This window comes from Talpa europaea (assembly GCF_964194135.1).
Source record: "Talpa europaea genome assembly, chromosome: 16".
Taxonomy (NCBI): Eukaryota; Metazoa; Chordata; class Mammalia; order Eulipotyphla; family Talpidae; genus Talpa; species Talpa europaea.
Window position 1 is genome coordinate 10,257,056 of NC_140084.1, and position 19,146 is coordinate 10,276,201.

The window sequence follows — 19,146 nt, forward strand, 5'->3', positions numbered from 1 at the left end:
CAGCCAGACTCAGGCAGATTCAGGTAGAGTTGTTGGGGGTGCTCCCACACTCCCACACTTATCTGTGGCACCTGTGTGCCAAGTGTCCTATGCTGGGTGTTCCTGGCTTTTAAATTAGAAGGGTGGATTGGAGGTTTTCTTAACCCTCCTGACCTCATTTTTTTTTATCTAAGGGAACTGAAGGTCATCGGGGTCACAGCTAGTGAAGTCCTTAAATAGAACCTCCATCTTTTACCCATTTGTGGCAACCCCGGCCCACATCTGTATAGATGACATACCCAGCTCACTTCTCTCCACAGAGCAGGTAGACATTTCCTAGCCCTGCAAATCCAGGCCAAAGGTAGAAGCCTTCCCAGGGAAACAGCCAGAGACCTCCTTTCACTCAGACCTGTGAGAAGTCAGCATTCCCAATCAGCAATTAGAGATGAGGTAAAAAAGAATGCAAGTGGAGTTGGTAGCTGGTGCTGACTGACGAAGCCTGGCTTCCAAGTCACCCATAAAATTGACTTAAATTTTAAGTTAGAACAGACAGAAACTCAGATCCCATGAAGAGTGACAACAGGAAAGAAACCAGCCCTCCACCCTGCGTGTGAGCACAGCACCAGGGCCCAGGCAGGGGCCTGGCCTAGATCAAATTTATTGAGCCTCCAGCCTGTCCTCACAACCCCCATGCTTGGCAGAAACACAACTCTAAGGAATCACAAAAATGAGAACCATGGGTTGACTCAAATGTCTGAATAGCCCAAACGTGGGCTTAAGAGGCTGCTTAGCAAGACTAGTGATTTGTGTGTAAGGGTGATTTGCAAGAATCTTTATTGCAAAAATCAATTAAGCAACATTTTACACTATGTTTCCCTTAGTACATAGCCCTGACACATGCAGAGTAGAGACTTCTGCCATCTTGAGCAGAGTGACCCCTTAAAAGCTACCAGCCCTCCTCTAGGGAGGGGCAGAAGGCAGGTGGCTGCTCCCTCCCTCCCTCCCTTCCCAGCCATGGCAGATGGCCTGCCGGGGCTGGAGGGAACATCCATCCTCCTCCTCTGTCAGGACTGTCCTACCCTGCAGACCCCTTCTCCAAGAGGCACTTCCTGGAGAACAGGAGTAAGGGCAGCTAAAACCGGTTCTAGGAGGATCCACTGGACGACACTCAGGTTCTGCCTGCCTGGTGGTAACAGGACTTTAGACATGTTAGAAAGGTCAGGAGCTGAGGGTCTCAGGCTGGCAGGGGGGCTCATGCTGGAGACCCCAGAGGCTGCCTGCTAGGCAGGAAGCTTCCCCCTCAGTTGGCAGCGCAGAAGGGGGCTCAAAAGGCAAGTGTCTACGTCCTCTCTTATCATGTGATTTAGGGCAGTGAGGGGAACAGGAACAGTCAAAAATGCAATAAAATTTTATAAACAATAAATTTATTTGCAAACCCTGGATTATAACGAAATTACAATTCCCTCTAGGTCCATTTTGCTGCTTTAAACAAGAATTTTTAAAAAAACATAGTCATGGCCAGTCACTGATACATCAAGTGTCCCACGGACAGTTTATTTGGACATGATGGGCCCAGTCACCTCCCGCTGCTCTAGCAGATTCTAGGCTGTGTGGTGGCCCTGCCCTTCAGAGCTCCTGCACTGAGGAACTCCTGGCCTCAGCTGGAGCATCACCAGGGACCATGATGGACTCAGAGGAAAGCAGAGATGAAAGGTTTAATGGCAGGCCTGGGGGCTCCAGCCCAGGGCTCACGGCTGAGTAGTGTGAAGAGTGTGGCTCCCACACTCTTCGGCAACGGCAACAGCCCCAGCTCACAGCCCAAAGCGGGCTGGTGTGCGGCGAGGGGTCATGGGTTCCCCTTGCTCTTTGCGGCCTGGAGTGTAGATCTTGGTAGACCTAGAGACACAGAAAGAGATCAGGAATCACAGTGCCGCTCATTCCAACCAGGATGCACAGTAGGACAAGGAACCTGGGGCCCTGCATTTTCCAACAGGAGTATGGCAGGCTGAGGGACTGAAGGGTTACCGTCCCTCCACCCCCCCGCCCCCCAGCATATGTCCATCACCCCTGCCTTCCCATTTGTGATTCAGAACAGAATACACTATCACGTCACTCTGACGGCCACCAAGGGATCTTATGAAAGATGTTTTAGCCACCCCTCTCACGCCCGCTAGATAAGCTGTAGAGGCAGCTCTCATCTACCTCACCAGGCTGCACTCCAGCTGTGTAATGAGGCATCTGGCTGACTTCTGTTCCCAGTTCCTGGGAGTAGTCTCAACCCTTGGCATTTCCTGAGAGACTGGAGTCTCTGTTACTCACAGTGGGTCTCAGCCCATATTGAATAGTTTATACTAAAAAGATGACTCAGGATGAGGACTGGCCAGCCAGAAAGACTAGTCACGTGGGGGCCTCCTTGGTGACACCAGGGGTTAAGACGCAACCTATGAAGCTGTCCGCAGCCACTGCACGAGTTTGATCCCCTGGCCAGACAGGAAGCAACCCACATGGCACAGCAGACTTCTGACTCGCCTGCTGCTCCCCTCAGCAGTGTATTTCAGTCAGTCTGCCTGTTCTGTTCCCCACTCTGTCTCTGGCAAATCCTCTCACCCCCAACACCTCTGGCCTGTACCCCAGCTCTTGTATGCATAAGTAAATTAATCTTTTCTAAAAAAAAAAAGACTAGTCATGTGATAAGAGAACTGTTTTCAGTCATATGGTCTCAGTCTAGCCTTGGGGGAAGGGGCGGTGGATAGGAGACTGAGTCAACCATGTGGGAGCAGATTCACTCACTCATCGTTTACATGTCACGAATCCCTGATAAAACCTGGGATGCTGACGCTCAGATGAGGCTCCCCAGCAGGCATTACCCTGCCTACCGTCACATCAGTGAGGCAGGAGGGTAATGACGTGGCCCCAAGGACTATGGAACCTGTACATCTGGGGTCCTCCCAGGCCTCACTCAATGCATCTGTCCCTGTCGCTGTCTGGTTCGAATTTGTATCCTTTTGCTATAATAAAACTCTCACCCTAAGTATAATATTGTGCTGCGTGCTGTGAGTCATTTTAGCAAATTAGAGAACATGAGAGAGTTCACGGGAACTCCAAATTTCTAAGAAGCTGTCAGAAGTGAGACTGACTGACCCAAGATGCCCCACAACTAGCACCTGCTGTCTGAAGTGGGAGCTCTTGGGAGGACTGTGCCCATCAACTGCAAAGCTGGCCATACCTCCAGGCACCAGCAGACAGAAGCCCAAGGCCTTCTCCCCTCTCCACTGCAGAGCCCCAGCGAAGGAGCACCTTAGCAGAGCCGGAGGACCCACCCTGAAACGCCAGCCTGCCTCTGGCCCTCCATCCAACATGACAGATAGTGCCGAGGGGCACTAGACTTATGGCCACCCCTTGAAAGTGAAATCTGGACTCCTTCCCTGTCGCCACCTGTGACCACAGTCAATTCTGTCACCGAGTCACCTCTACGCTTCAGCTTCTCCTAATCACGACTTCCAGGTGGGCTATATCAGTCCACCAGGCTGGTCCCTGAAGCCTTCTAGAGAGCCTCCAACATAGCCAGCCAGTGTCCCGAGGCCAAGGCTCACCTGACACTGCCCAAGGGGCTGCGCTTTTCCTGCTCCTGCCTCCGGGCTCTCAGCTGCTCTTCAGCCAGCGCCATCTCCTCCTCCATGGCAGAGGCTTCCTCTTTGGCCCGTCGGCGGTTTTCCTGAAAAAGAAATAGAAGTTACTAGGGGCGACAGGACCAGTGGGTGACAAGGCCTTGTCTATACTCATTTCTCTGGCAAGCCAGACGTTGTTTAGACAGCACCAGCTCCCAGAGGCAGGGCCACTCATTTCTCTGGCAAGCCAGACGTTGTTTAGACAGCACCAGCACCCAGGCAAAGTCCTACTGCTCTCATGAATTCCAAAGAGATATGATTCAGTCCTAACACTGAAGTGCCTAAGCACTCCGCTCAACTCAGGAAGTACTTTCGTTGTTTCTTCAACACGCGTACAGCTATGCCAGGACAACAGGGAAAGGTATTACCCCCTGAATGAGGAACAGACATGGAATATGTGTGCTGATCCAGTGTGGAAAGGACTATGCTAAGGGGGTAAAGCAAAAAGCTCCCCCAACATTAGGCAACCCTAAACGGATCTAGGTGGTAGTCACTGATGGAAAATGAAGACAGAACAGGCAGAGAGTCATATCATGGAGAGATTAAGTGGAACCAATGGTTAGTGGCGGCACTATTAGCGGGACCACCACACTTTACATGCCTCCTCCCAGGAGCCAAAAGTAAGGTCAAGTGCCACGTGTACTTATCATCTTGCCGCAATAGCTGAAGCTGGATCTTATCAAACCTTCAGAATAATGAGTAGCTTACAACAGTACACAGGATAGAGGCACAAATCAAACAGCACTACAAGGAAGCAATTAGCCAAACATGGATCAATCTGCAAGATAAATGACCTGGTTTCTCCTATCAATGTTGAAAAAATGGTTCTACAATAAAAGACTTAAAGTATAGAATATCCAACTGTAAAGCATGGATCCTAATTCAAGCAAATTAATCATAAAAAGTTACCTTTGGATGACAAGGGAAATCTGAGTAAGGACTGCAACCTTAGGTGACATTAAGGATTACTTCTGTTGAGTGACATGGCGTGGAGTTTATATCTTTTTTTTTTTCTAAAGTCCTGCTATCAAGCTCATCTTAAAATAGAAAACAAATAAAAGTCCTGCTAGAGACACATACTCAAGTATTTATAGGTGAAGTAATATGATGCCGGAGCTATGTTTTGAAATGCTCCAAGAAAAAAAAAAGAGATGTGAATGGACTGGAGGTAGGGATAAGCAAAGCAGGACTGACAGCATGTGAACCATGGAACTAGGTGGGGATCATGGTGGTTCCTCACTGTTTTTCCCACTTTTACAACTATTTGGGCCATCTAGTGGCAAGTTTTGTTTTCTTTTAAAGGCTCAGAAAACCAAACAACTGGAGTTGTAGAGGGAGAAATCAGACCAGTCTGACTGGATCACAGCTGTGCTGTTTGAGAGAAGGGGATCGGATGATGACTTGCCCTCAATAGCAGGCTGAGGGGGAAACTGACCCCACAGGCAAACAGAACCTCCATGGAAAGTGCAGGGTCCTCACCTGCCGAGACTTCCCAGCCTGTTTCACGCTGTAGAACATGGGACCCAGCTCTGCCAGCCACTCTCCATCCACCGCGGTCACACACTGCATGTACTCCTGCAGGCAGAAGGGCCACAAAGCGGTGGTCACAGAAGGATGGCTACGTTGCTCCCAAAGCAGCTCCACAATTAGGAGCCATGTGGAAAGGGCTCTATCCTAGCCCTGTGAGGCTGAGGGAGGTGAGGGGAAGCCTGAGACACTGGATTTGTAATCATTTCCCCCATCCAAATTCTTCCAGTGTTGAGAAAATGCCCCCTTGTATCCAAGAGGAGAGGCCCAGCCCCTCAGAAAACCCTTCTAATGACACCATAAGGGGGTGCTGCTCCCAGGGAGCTGCAGAAAACAATCCAGCTAGCACAGCTGGGTCCACCAAGACTGAGAGTCAACTCTACATCAACTCCCCCCAAACTCTCAGCAGGAAAACCTCAAATTCCCCTTGAAGCAACACATGCAGCCCCAAATCCCCCAAGCTGAAAGCTCATAGTAATGAAGGCTACAAAGGCCTGGCCCGCCCTGGTATGTCTACATCATGTAAGCCGCCGTGGAAAAGACTCACCTTGGTGGTCATGACCAACTCATGATAGACTATGTAATCTGGAGTGTAGCCCATTCCAAAGAGGGAGCTGGTGGGGTGCAAGTGGCAGGGCATCCCTGTCCGGATGTTCACATACTCCCCAATTCCCTAGGGAAGAGACACGTCAGGGCCACGTCAGGAAATCACGATGTACTTGTGGTCCACCCTAGCCTTCCACACTTTCTTGACACACGCGCTGGGGGAAGCTCAGATCTGGAGACCGTGCAATGCGAAAGGAAGAACTGCACAAGCATCAGGCCAGGAAGCGCCACAAGGCTCCTGTGGGCTCACCTTCAGCTTGGCCGCCTGATGGAAATAGGCGGCACAGATGCACTTCCTGACAATGTCCCAGTCGGTGCCACATGAGGCCAGGCTCATCCGCTGCTGCACCATGATGTCCTTGAGCTGAGCCCGCACTTCCCGGACCTAGAGCGAGACACAGGCACACAGGATGGCGCCCTCCTTCCCCTGCCCCGATCCCTCACCTCATTATTCTGTGAATATTATCTGGTCACCTTCCGCATGGCCTTGGCGTGGATGAAGTGATCGTTACACCAGATGGTGGAGTAATTATTGTTCTTCCACTGCAGGTAGACATTCAGGTAGGTCAAGTGATCACTCTCAGGGACGGCAAACTTCTCCCGGATTTGATCGCTCTCCTCCTCTCGGCCCTAGAAAGGAAAAGGGACTTGAAGCACAGAGGAGACCAGCGAGAAGAGATTCTGGCACTACCACCTACGCACAATTTCAAACGCATCACTGTGGTGCCATAAACAATATTAGGAAATAAAAGTTGCTTATAATATTTATCCTAAAAACTAAGGGTTCAGGTGCTACCAAATTTGCTCTTGCAAATTTCCCAAACACTCCCTAAGAACCACTGACCAAGCCATCCTTTCCTCTTGCCCAAATGGCCTAACAGAAAACAGCAAAATCTTTCTTTGGAAAGACTGATTTCTGCTCCCCGACTTCACTTTTATAGACACTAGTCCCCGCTCTAAACCTTCCTCGAGTCCCCAACTCCCCCTGCGGGTTCTGAGAGAAGACACTCCACCTTGGGCCGGTAGAAGATGGCCGGCACTGAGAGCATGGAGACGATGAGCAGGATCTCGGAGCTGCAGCCCATGTCACAGGACACGATGAGCATCTTGGACAGGGCTGGGTCGAGCGGGAACTCCACCATCAGCCGCCCGGTCGAGGTCAAACCGCCTAGGAAAAAGGAGCAGATAAAGACATTCACGGGACAGAAGTCAGGCCTGGGTCCCCAAGGCCCTGCCCAGTGTGCAGGGCCACAGCACCTGTGTTGTCCAGGGCCCCGAGGATCCACAGCTGGTACATGGAGTTGAGCATGTTGTCCTCTGGGGGCGGGTCCATGAAGTGGAACTGCAGCAGGTCCTGTACCCCAAGGGACTTGAGCAGCAGCACCACGTTGGCCAGGTTGGTCCTCTGGATCTCGGGCACCGTGGTGGTTAAGAGTTCGTTCTTGTAGGCGCTCTGGGTGTAGAGCCTGCCAGGGAGAAGACCGAGTTGTGCTGTGCACCTCCCCGGGGGCCTCTCAAACTTGCCTGGCTGCCTACACAGGGGCCAATGTGGGAGAAGAATACGGCTGTCCTGTCGCCCCAGGACAGATGGAAGCCAAGTCAGGAGGAGAATTTCTCACCCTCTCTCTGAATCACTAACTCCTGCCAATTCATAACTGAGTCCTGCCAATTTACTCTTGTGTTGGAATCTCGTACGTGCTTGTATCATTTCTGTAACCAGTGAGCCTAGGGCTAGAATCATGGCTGGAAGCCTTTGTTTTTCTGTATTTCCTGAATCCCTATAGTGAATGCGTTATTTTTAAAAGAGCAAAAAGAGAATAAGTAAAAAGAGCCAATCATGGACAAGTAAAAAGAGTCAACCATGCTGTGGATTTCCCCGAGGGGAGCCATGCTGTAACGACCCATTCAGGCTCATTCAGGGCAGGCCTCCTAAGGCCAACTCTCCTCAGCCTCAGAGCTGCCTGGAAAGGCTACTTCTGCTAGGCAGCTTATGACAAGAGGACCAACAAGTGGCGGCCCCGCCATCAGTCCCAGCATCAAGTTTCAGCTCTATGGCCCACACCCTCTTCTGGAGCTTGGCCCTACCCTCGGTGCCCCAGCCTGGGCTCCATACTCAGCAATCCCAGCGCCGCCCCAGAAAGCAGGCTGCACAGGGCTCCTACCTGAAACACTGACCTGGGCCCGTCCTGCCAGCTCGCCCGGACCTCTGGTTGGCATTGGCCTGGCTGATGGGGTAGATCTGCAGAGCATCCATGCCAATCCGAGGGTTGAAGACCTAGGAGGGGGCAGCAAAGAGCTGATTAAGCACAGAGCGGGGGAAAGAGAGGCAGCCCTGAGTCAAAGAATCCCAGTTGCTACACATCAGAGAGAAGCAGGCCGACATCCTTATGGAGCCGGCAACCCCAAGAATTTTCCCTATAAACAGCAGCTCTGTGATCTCTACTGAGTTGTTAAAATTATCTCCCACATCGAGTTATCACAGGATTAAAGGAATCAAAGCACATGGCAAAGTCAGCTCTCATAAATGAGCCTCTGGCCACCGCTTCAATCTCACCACTGTTCCTGCCTTCCCACCCCTTAAGTTGAATTAGAATGGGGTGAAGACCCAGGGCCCTAGCTCCTGTGTCCTCTCTTACCTTTAATTTGCAATAACCAGAGTCGATCACAAACATGATGCCATCGACAGTCAGAGATGTCTCGGCAATGTTGGTGGCAACGATACATTTCCGGACGCCATCGGGAGCCTAGAGGTGGGCAGGGGGTGCGGGAGGGAAAGGCTGTCAGGCCCTCAGGTAGGACGAAGTAATGCACCCACCCCTGCCAGAAAAGTAACACCCAACACCCTCTCTGCATCCTTTGGGGGAATCTGGAGAGACCCAAAGGTAGGAACCAGGAAAAACTCTGGCCGTCACACCTTCTGGAAGATTTTGGCCTGGAGATCAGAAGGCAGCTGGGAGTAAATGGGCAGCACGGCCAAAGCGGGGGCATTCTCCAGTTCTTCTAGATGTTCTACTATCTGGTCTGAGGTCACCTGAGGGCACAGACAGGCACTGTGAGACAGCAGGGCCCCATCCCCCACACGAGGAGAGACCCACTCAAAACAGGCATGACCATGACACGCACCTCAATGTCCTCTTGGCCAGGCATGAAGATGAGGATGTCCCCGGGGGCCCCCGACAGGTGCACCTGCAAGGACTGCTTCACCGCAGCCTCCACATAATCCTCCTGCGGGGTCTGCAACACCAGCAGGGGCACCATCAGAGGGAAGTGTTGAAGGAAATGTGGCCCAACCACTGGTCTGGGGCTATAGACTAAGGACTTTTTTGGGTTGCTGCGCTGACAGAGGGGCCCCACATTTCCACTCCAAAGAAACAATAAAACCTCCCCAGAGCAGTCCTCTGTCCCTAAACCGAGTCGCAAGCTGCCCCATATGTCCCAATACCCACAAAATCTACTCGAGATCAGTACCCCATCCCACACCTTCTGACTGGCTTCTCTTCAAAGGTCAGGCATTTCAAAAACTGGAGATCTCAGTACCTTGCTGAAGAGGATGTCAACAGGGAAGGTACGACCAGGGATGTGGAAGATGGGAACGTTCCCAAAAAAGGAAGCAAATTTGTCTGCATCCATAGTGGCCGATGTAACAATTAGCTTCAGGTCTGAGCGCCGAGCCACCACCTAAGAGAAGAGGTCAGAGGGAAACGGAAGCCAAAGCTGACGAACTGGCCTATTAGATGCCTAACAATCCTACAGACTGAACTCATGTACCGCAGCCAAGAGAACCATCAGTCACTCAGCTGAGCAAGAAAGAGGCAACCCACAGGCCTCAGGGGAAACTCTGCTGGCAGAGACCCCCGTCAGCTTCACAGACGAGACCCCTGCCAGCCTTGAGCACCTTGGTCACTAACTACTTGCCCAGCCAAAGCCCTACAGACAAGGAGGGCCTGGCCCCCACCTCCCGGAGCAGCCCGAAGAGCACGTCGGTGTTGAGGGAGCGCTCGTGGGCCTCGTCCATGATGATGGCACTGTAGTGATCGAGGTCAGCTTCCCGGAGGGACTCTCGGAGTAGGATCCCGTCAGTCATGTATTTGATCAAGGTGTTTTCCGAAGTGCAGTCCTCAAAGCGGATGGCATAACCCACCTGAAGGTCAGAGAGATGGCTCAGGAGCCCTGGGTACCACCTCGCCACCAGCACAGGACACCCCAGGTCTTAGCAGATCAGCTCAAATGGAGAGAAGCAACTGGGTAGTCATTACACAGCTTACTCCTTGCACCCACTCACCTCCTCGCCAAGGCTTCCCCCCATCTCTTCACTGACTCTCTTGGCTACCGACATGGCAGCCACACGCCGGGGCTGGGTGCACCCAATCATCCCGTAGTCCGTGTAACCATCTTCATGCAAGTACTGGGTCAGCTGAGTGGTCTTACCACTCCCTGTCTCCCCAACCACGATCACGATGCTGTTATCTCTGGAAGGGAGAGGAGGTAAAGGGCAAATCAGCTAGAGAGGGAGGCAGCTCCTATCCAAAGAGCATGCAGCCTAGAGAGGATGACCCCGGGAAAACAGCCCCACATGGCAATCACCGAAGTAAGTCTGGAACCGAGACAAAATGCCATCCTGCTTTCCGTCATACTGCGCCGCCCCAGGCGCCCATGGCAGAGCAAACAATTCTCTCCCTTCTCCATCAGATTTTAGGCCCCAAAGAAAAACAGTGACTAAGTGACCACAAGAAACACTGAGGACACTTGATCCAAGGCTGGGATTCCTGCGCCATGTGGCAGAATTACCTGATAATGGTGAGGAGTTCCTGCTGTACTGCGAAGATGGGCAGGTACTGCCTCTGCTCCAGAATCGACTTCTTTTTTGCAAATTCACTGCTGGCTTCACTCTTTTTCTTCATGTGGTCTGCGAACTTCTGCTCTGTCCTACAGCCAAGAATGAGAATGTCAGCCTGACACAATGACTCTCTGAGGCACGAGAGCAGTCTGAGATGCTTCTCCTCTCCCCTGGTCTAAGGGGATGAGCGTCCACCATCCACAGCCTACATAACACCCCAGCTCAAGCAGAGCTGCGCACAGCTCAGGAGTGACAGATCAGCAAGTGGGGAAATCCTCTGCCCTAAAAACTTCAAGCAGCAGAGACCCAGGGCGTTAGCACAGGCTAAAGGGGTAAAAGGTCGAGACAGCATCCCAGCCAAGGTCAGGTGATCTCCCTCCTCTCACAGAGCAGTATGGTCTGGGAGGCTTTGTTTTCAAAGAGCTGTACAAACCATCCCACTTAGTATTTGCCTACAATTTCTACTGACACAAGTATCTGACACAGGTTCACATCCTGGGACTCAGGACTGCACAGCAAAAAGATCCCCAGCTCAGGACTACACAATCTTCCACTCCCTTCCCACCCAAGAAACTTCCTCACTCCCAACCTCTGCCAAGCTTTCTATTTCTAACTTCCCAGCCACTCGTGGTCAGCTACCAATCGCTACCTACAGGGTGAAAGGAGAGACTAGTACGGGCTGATCAGTAGTACCGACTTCTCATTTTGGACATTTCTCACAGGGTACAGAGAATCTTAACTCAGAGGACAGGTCAACAGGACTTGATGTCAAGACTCACTAGAAAATGAGTCCAGCCACCGACCTGATGTGGGAGTCCAATGAGCGGTTATCCAAGAGCTGCTTATATATGTCTACCAACAGGGCAGTGACTGCCTGACTGTTAGAAATAGTTCTTCCTTCGGGTAGACTGACAGCCCAAGGGGCAAAGTGCACCTTCCCACGCTGAGTCCCTGAAAGGCCAGCATGAATGGTAAGAGCATGTGCTCTGAAGCTCGGCTGTCTGGGTCAGATATTAACTCCACCATCTGCCAGCTGGGTGACCTCAAACAAGTTACTTAGGGCCTCCCTTGGTGGTGCAGCGGTTGAGTGCTGTGCTACGAAGCTGCCCGCAGCCTCTGCAGCGCTGGTTCGATCCCCAGCCACCGGCGAGGGTCCCACATGGCACGCAGACCTCTCCTGCCGCCCGCTGCTCCCCTCAGCAGTGTACTTCGTCACTCTATTCTGTTCTCCACTCTGGCTCTGGTGAATTTTCTCACCCTCCCACGCTTCTGACTGTATCCATTGCTTGTATAAATAAATAAACAAATCTTTAAAAAAAAAATACAAGTTATTTAACCTCCCTGAAATTCTCCTCACATAAAAAGTGAAAATGGTAATGGCACCTATGCATGCCACAGGACTGTTGAGGATTCAACCATATCCATGAGGCATTTCATGCAGCCTGACACAGAGGGAGCTCCTAACGCAGCAGCAGGGATGACAGTAAGGACGGCATGTAGGGAAAGTGGAAGATGGGAGATGAGAAACACCAGGAGGAAGGCAGCAGGATGCCAGAAAGCAGCCCACTGCTGGCCTACACTGCCTACCTGTAGTCCACTTTGCCATCTTCCGTCAGAGCCTTGTCTGGCTCCTCCTCTTTTTTGACGCCCATTATATCACCCAATTTGGTTCCAGCCAGTTCCCAATGTTTGTGCTGAGCCTAAAAAAGACACAAAAAGTTAAGTCTGCTCCATCGTGGGACATGACTGTGGTCAATGGAAAATCAATCCCCCTGACAACGGGTTTCCTCTGGCAGGCAGTAAATCCCCGACGGCAGCGGTAGCCCGAGCCTTGCATCCCAACCTTCCAGCCTCAAGCACTAAACCATCGGGCCCTGTGGTTGTGTCGACAACGGTTCTGGTGGAAGAGCGTGATGCCCTCCTCCAAGGGCTGATGTTTGTACTGAGACTGTCCTCTAACTCCCAACAGGAGCCCTGCCTGGGAGGTGTAATGTGATTTCTAAAGTGAAGAACAAGAAAAACAGGAAGAGACGCCCCAGCTCCAGGAGACAAGAAACCAACCTTCTTCCGTTCCTTTTGCTCCCTGTGCTTCCGAACGGTCTGACTGCCTTTCCGAGCAATAATGGCCAGGTCAGAAGTGGCATCCTTAACTGGAATCACTGGCTCTGGCTGCAGGAGGATGAAGAGAAAGAGACATGTCCCAGTGATCACTAAACTCAACAGGACGGCTACTTCCTAAGAGCCCTAATACATGGGGTTGCTGCCCCACCATGGTGGGTGCTTCTCCCCCACCTCTTTTCCTTTCTCTCTCACTTCCATCACTTCAGGTTTTCCTGGAGCTCACTTCTCTCTGGCCACAGAAGCAGCTCACCTGTTTGGTGAAGACGATGCGTCCATCCAGAAACGGAGGAACCAGATTATGCACCATCAGGTGCACCTTGGCCGCGCTGTCCTCTTCAAAGTCCTCATCCACCTCTAGCCGATGCACCACCCCACTGGTGAGCATGCGGTTGGTCTCCCAGCGCTCGTTATCCTGAAAGGACACCACAGGAGGCCACACTCAAGACGGCAACCAGAAGTCACCTGAAGGGTCACCAGGCAAGTCCACACCTAAACTCCTGACAGAAGGGTCCATGGGAGGATGCAGAGATGTCACAGGCCTCTGCCCTGCAGCTCTGAGACAGGAAAGTCACTGATCCCCAATCACCTGCAGTTCTTTCTCCAACCTGCAGCACTTTAAATCAGACCTCTACTGGACACTCAAATGTGACTGTCCCCAGTACCACTCAGAGACAGAGCCCACAGAGCCAGGTCCCACCCATCAGTTCTCATCAACAGCATTCTTCAAGGAAAGAATCAAGAGAGAAGTTATTACTTGGGGTTTCCCCCAAGTTACTGAAAAGGTAACTTGGGAAAAACACACACATATCTCCTTCAGCAATGGGGAGATCACCTGTGTCATCATGTGGACCTGACCAGCTGCCTCCCCACGCACCCCCACCTCCAGCTCTAAATAAGCTCCAACTAATGCAGGCGGTCTCACCTCATTGATCTGTCTCCGCTGGGCCGAAATGCGCTTCTGCTTCTGTTTGTGCAGATGCTGCTCCCGCCGCCTCACGTAGTCCTCAGAGGAGTAGGCCAGGGGGTTGTGGAATTCATCATATCCCTCATCCATCATGTACCAATCCCGGTCTGCTTGCTGCGGCACATGAGACGAAGGAAAGAGAACAAGAACAGATCAAGACTATGCCCCAGACATGGCCAGAAGGAGAGGAGGTGCTTGGTAAGTCACTGGAGCAGTGCAGGCAACCCTGTGAGACGCGCAGAAGGTCACCTGCTCAGTATGAGCTAGCAGGCGACACTGGCTGACTTTAGAAGACTTAATGTGGCAGTCCACCGTGACAGCACTTCGTAGATTTACCACATGGTGGCGCCAACACAAAACTAGCACTAGAAAAGCCTGACCTACATGGTGTGAGACGTTTCACAGCCCAGCCTTTGCCTCTGGGATACCAGGGCTTGTGGGACTGAACAGGGCTCAGCCTCCTAAGACTGTCCAATGTAAACTTTCCAGTCCCACCAGAATGTCACTTGTGGCCCTTCTGCTGACACCACCTTCCACCCAGTCACTAGCCCTCATTCAGTCCCTCAAAGATGTAAAGTTTTTACCCTTTGGTCATCCTCCCATTGTTGCCGCTCCTCTTCTGTGTCAAAGGAAATTCCTTCCTCTCCATCCTCACGTCTTCCTGAATGAGAACAAGCAGGTCAGTCTGCAAGAACCCAGCTTATCCCCATGCACACCACCACACTGGGCAGCAGCCATGCTCAGACCTGCAAAGCCATGCAGCTCCAGAAGGGCAGCTTTGCTCAGCCTCAACAGAGGAGCAACTGCCTTTCTGCCCCTGGGCCCACCCTGCCTTACCTCGGCCCCTGGAGAGACGAGGGGTGGACCCCAAGTGTCTTCTGTCATCAGCCCACTCGTTGTATTTGTAGGATGGGGTTGGCAGAGGAGTGTCATCCGAGTACTTACTCCTCACAGACCTGGGTGACAGCAAAATCTGCCTCACCACCCAGCACCAAGCTGAGACACATGGCCAGGGCAAAAATGTGCGCTCCCCACCCAACCCCTCTGCTCTCATCACGCCACCCCCTCCCACCCAGAGAAACTGGGCTACTCTACCAGGAACACCACCTGTCTCGATCGCGACTGGACTGCCGATGGCTCCGCTCCGAATCCCGATAGGAAGGTGTCGGGGAGGGTGATTCCCACTGCGAGCGCCGTGAGGAGCCACAGCCACTGTCCTCTTCCTCCCAGGTAGACCTCGAAGGGGTGGCTGCATCTGGGGCCACAACAGACACATCCACAGGGAACAAATCATTTAACTAGGACACAACGCTAGAACTATTAGCCGAAAGTCACCTCCCCACATTTCTTTCTTATAGATTTTTTTTTTAAAGATTTATTTTATTGATTTATTTATACAAGCACTGGGCACAGTCAGAAGCGCGAGAGGGTGAGAGAATTCACCAGAGCCAGAGCGGGGAGCAGAGCAGGCAGAAGGACCGAAGTACACTGCTGAGGGGAGCAGCGGGCAGCAGGAGAGGTCTGCGCGCCATGTGGGACCCTCCTCCGGTGGCCGGGGAGCAGCCGGGGATCGAGCCGGTGCTGCAGAGGCTGCAGGCAGCTTCGCAACCCAGCGCTCAACCGCTGCGCCACCGGTGAGGCCCTCTTTCTTATAGATTTTGACCTATTTATAATGGACAAGATGGCTCTAACAGTTTTTAAAGCAATCCAGTTTTCATCCACATTCATAACATTTTAAGGAAATCCAATTTATCTCTGCAAACATGCCCCTCTTGACTACATGTATTTCTTTGTAATAAATCCTTCTTCTACCCCATCCCTTCCCCAACCCCAATTCTTTCCTGTTGTTTGAAATACAAGTCATTCAGTTCGCTGACCTCAAAGGAGCAAATCTATCTCAACAGAGAGGACCAGGGCCTTCCCACCCGACTCAGAACCAAGTATTCCAGAAATTCTAACTCTGCCCACAGCGATCCCACTGAAGTTGGGAATCACTGACCCTGCTTTTATACATTTGACCCTTCAAAAACCTGCACCAACAGCGCTCAGCCTACCTTTAGGTCGGTGCCGTGGGCTCTCAGGCTCGCTTCTTCTGCTGCTTCGCTCAGACCCTCCATCTCGCTCGGATCTGCTGCTGTGCCTACTTCTATCCCGTTCATCTGTCAAGAGTCACACGCAGAGCTTAGCAAACATGTGCCCCATCCTAACTTCCACCCATCTTCACCCTACAGAAGGACAGGCCTTCCAACTCACAGGTGCTACCTGCACTGCTCTAATGCGGTCCATGGGCTCCTGAAACTCACATATCCCCATTCTTTCAGGGGGAAAAATAGTTACTGGCTAGAAAGTTTCAAACTCATAGTAAGTTATTTTCCTGCAAGAATTCAAAAAAGAATAGTTACAAGCCTATACTTAATAGCTAATTACAAGTCTATAAACTATAAAACTTTAACAGTACTGAGAAAAGTCAGAGTTGGATTTTATGTTTAGTTTTGTTCTATCACATCATCCTTCCTGTCAGCAACATTCTGTCATCTACAGTTTCTCATACACTTTACCCCTCATCACCTTTATCACTACTCTTCAAAATAAAATGAGGACCACAAACTCAAGCAAAGAAGCAATGTTGCAAGTAACAGCTCTTTCCTTAAACTGCCTGCTATTCCCAATCCCAAAAAGGTCACAACCAACCAGGATGACTTTATACAACCTGGGCTCCCTAATTAATGGAAAACTCAAGAGTCTGATGTGTTCATGCAAATGTTTAACAGGCCACAGAAACCATCCTGGGCAGTTTACCTCTGTCTCTCTTGCGGTCACAGTCTCGATCCCGTGATCTCTCCTTCTTCCGATCCTTTTCTTCTTTGGACGAGGCATAGACACCATGTTCCCGCCGCTCCCGCTCTCTCTGCCGACTGCGTTCCCAAAACTCTTCACTCACACCACCAGGATGGGATGGAGTCTCTACCCGAGCAGACCGATAATGTCTGAAACAGAGAAGACAACTGGTAAAGGGTCTGTCCTCCATCAGAGAAAAACTTTGCCTCAAATCCTTTGACCACACCAAACAAGTTGCCTGCCTTTTTCCGCATTATCCCCCTGGTTTTGTGGGTTTACATATGACAACAACCCAAAGCATTTCTCTATCATCTATCACCTCCATCATCTACTCTTCAATGTTTACCTTTGAATGTTCCCCACAGATCTGAAGAAAATCCCAATCCCTCCCTACCCTCAATAGTACGGAATCATAATAAAATCATAAGGCCTAAATATCCAACCAAAATCTAAGTGATTAACATGGGACATTATTTTCTGGCCTCCATGTTTATCCCCTTTGGATCAACCCGTCCTAAGGCCTTTACCTGTCTTTCCGGTTACTTCGACCAGCGTGGTCACCGCCCTCTTCCTCAGCGTCCCTCTGGTCATCCTTGCTCTCTTCCCAGTCCTTATAGGATGATATTCTGGATTTCTTCTTGTCTTCCCCATCATCTTTCTCCTCTCGCTCCCTCCGTTTCAGGGAAGCTAACAAGTCCAGTCCCAGCAGTGAAGGGCGGGGTGCAGGGGCTTTGAAGACATGTTGTTCACTAGCTGCGCTTTTGGTTTTGCAAATGAGACCGCCAACCTGAGACTCCAGATCAGTGCCTTCCAATCGATGGATTGAGGCATCCTCACTGGTGTCCTCCATAACAGGCTCTAGGGTTTCTACGGAAAGAAGACAAACCATTTGGTATTGGACTAGAGAGAAGGCTCAGTTCTGCTGTATCCCAGAAACTGTAGTTATAGGTATAGTCAGGAGGTTAACTTCCTCCTCAGGATTAGGATCGCTTTAGCTACCTCTTACCAAGACATTTCCATCAAGGATATCAGCATTATAGCCATTGGAAATCTCAAAAATTCTCCTCCTATTACCCCAATACATATCAGAAACATATATATATATACACACACACATCTCAAACACTAGGATCTAAACTATCATCCAAGCAAGAAGAGCTCTCACTATGAGATACTTTAACTAGACCATGATGGCCTCTATAAAGGGAGTAGTATCAGGGGAAATACCATTAGATTAGAAGTCAGAAACCTGAATTGGATTCCAGGGTCCTGACACTTTCTTCCGAAATGACTGTAAGCACATAACCTAATTTTATTAGCAGATATCATGTTTATATCTGTAAAATGGGAATAACTTTTGCTTTATCTAATCCATGAAGTTCTTGTGAGAATTAAACAAGAGAATGTACATGAAAATTCTGTAACCATAAGGAATTACAAAAAAATGGGTTACATTATTTGCCATGGGCCCAGATACTAACAGTACATGACTTATACCTCTCCCTCCCTTTAAACCACAGAGACAGTCAAATAGAGCTGCTGGGGTCTAAGGCTGTGGTATGATCTATCAACACATACTTCAGCTTTTTTTCCATGAGCCAGCTGTGTACTGTAGGAAAAAACTTACCTCACAGCAGCCGATGTATCTTTAGTGACAGTACATGTTCTTCAAAAATATTAATACGAAACACTAAGTTAGGAAGTGGGTTTCCAAAATGTATTCAGTTGGCTATAAGATCTTCTGTCACTCAACTTCTAACAAAGCCCCCTTTACCTCCCACTACACACCATCCACTTATAAACATACAGTAGTTCTTAGTGCTTAAATAATTCCTCCCACTCCAAAAAATCAATGGAGCAAATAAACTCTGAAGGAGAAAAGTACCACCAGACTGCAGAATGTTTTGCCCAGCTCTAATCAACAAGCACAGCTCTACAGGAGTATTGCCAAATACACTAGACACATAATACAGGCACAGAAACAAGAGTCACATTTTGAAAAATGCCACCAGCCAGAAGAGAAAAGGGAAAGCTACATATAGGTGACATCCCCCCAATGTGAGGCAATACAAAAAGAAGGCAGAGATAACACAGGCTCTGCTCAAGAGTAGCCAGAACTGCTGGAAATATACCCCCGGGCACGTCAGTCTATGCAGGAGAGAGAACCTTATTGACTGCCAGACCCAGTGCCTCACAAAATACACGTTTGAAAAATACGTGGATGAATGAATTTAATGAAAATAATAATGAGTAAAGGAGAACAGGAAATCAGACATTTCTAGAGGCAGCAAAAGGAAAGCGTCAGAGAATAAGGAGTCAGATAGGATTCAACTACTGCTGGAAACAAGGACTTCAGGGCTGGATTCTAGAGAAGGATTAGTGGCAACAACAACAACAACAAAAGCCACAAGGGGCACGAAGAAAAACAATGAAAAAAGAAACTACATGTACTCATTCGACAATTATTCAGTGAATGCCTGTGGGAACCAGTCGCTGTTCTAGGCAGAGCAGAGAACAAAACAAGCAATCCAGCGCTCTTGGCACCCTCTAGCAACGGAGACTGCCTGGTCGAGCTCCCGCAGTGAGAGAAGAGGCAGCCCTATGCG

General features: G+C 50.4%; 1 protein-coding gene across 1 annotated transcript; it reads right to left on the reverse strand.

Moving 5' to 3' along the window:
- Positions 1-1,790: 1,790 nt before the first annotated feature.
- On the reverse strand, positions 1,791-17,393 carry DHX38 (DEAH-box helicase 38; the record flags this gene model as incomplete). The annotated part of the gene is made up of 26 exons (XM_084257777.1): positions 17,068-17,393; positions 16,502-16,689; positions 15,757-15,861; positions 14,810-14,957; positions 14,540-14,658; positions 14,287-14,363; positions 13,661-13,816; positions 12,989-13,150; positions 12,679-12,786; positions 12,205-12,317; positions 10,569-10,706; positions 10,063-10,249; positions 9,736-9,921; positions 9,318-9,458; positions 8,904-9,014; positions 8,695-8,811; positions 8,417-8,524; positions 7,943-8,055; positions 7,038-7,246; positions 6,794-6,948; positions 6,255-6,410; positions 6,031-6,165; positions 5,722-5,847; positions 5,127-5,222; positions 3,573-3,694; positions 1,791-1,875 (listed from the first exon to the last, which is right to left on the reverse strand). The coding sequence occupies exons 1-26, from the start codon at positions 17,388-17,390 to the stop codon at positions 1,791-1,793; spliced, it is 3,684 nt and encodes a 1,227-aa protein (XP_084113903.1). The 5' UTR covers positions 17,391-17,393.
- Between the last annotated feature and the right edge of the window lie 1,753 nt (positions 17,394-19,146).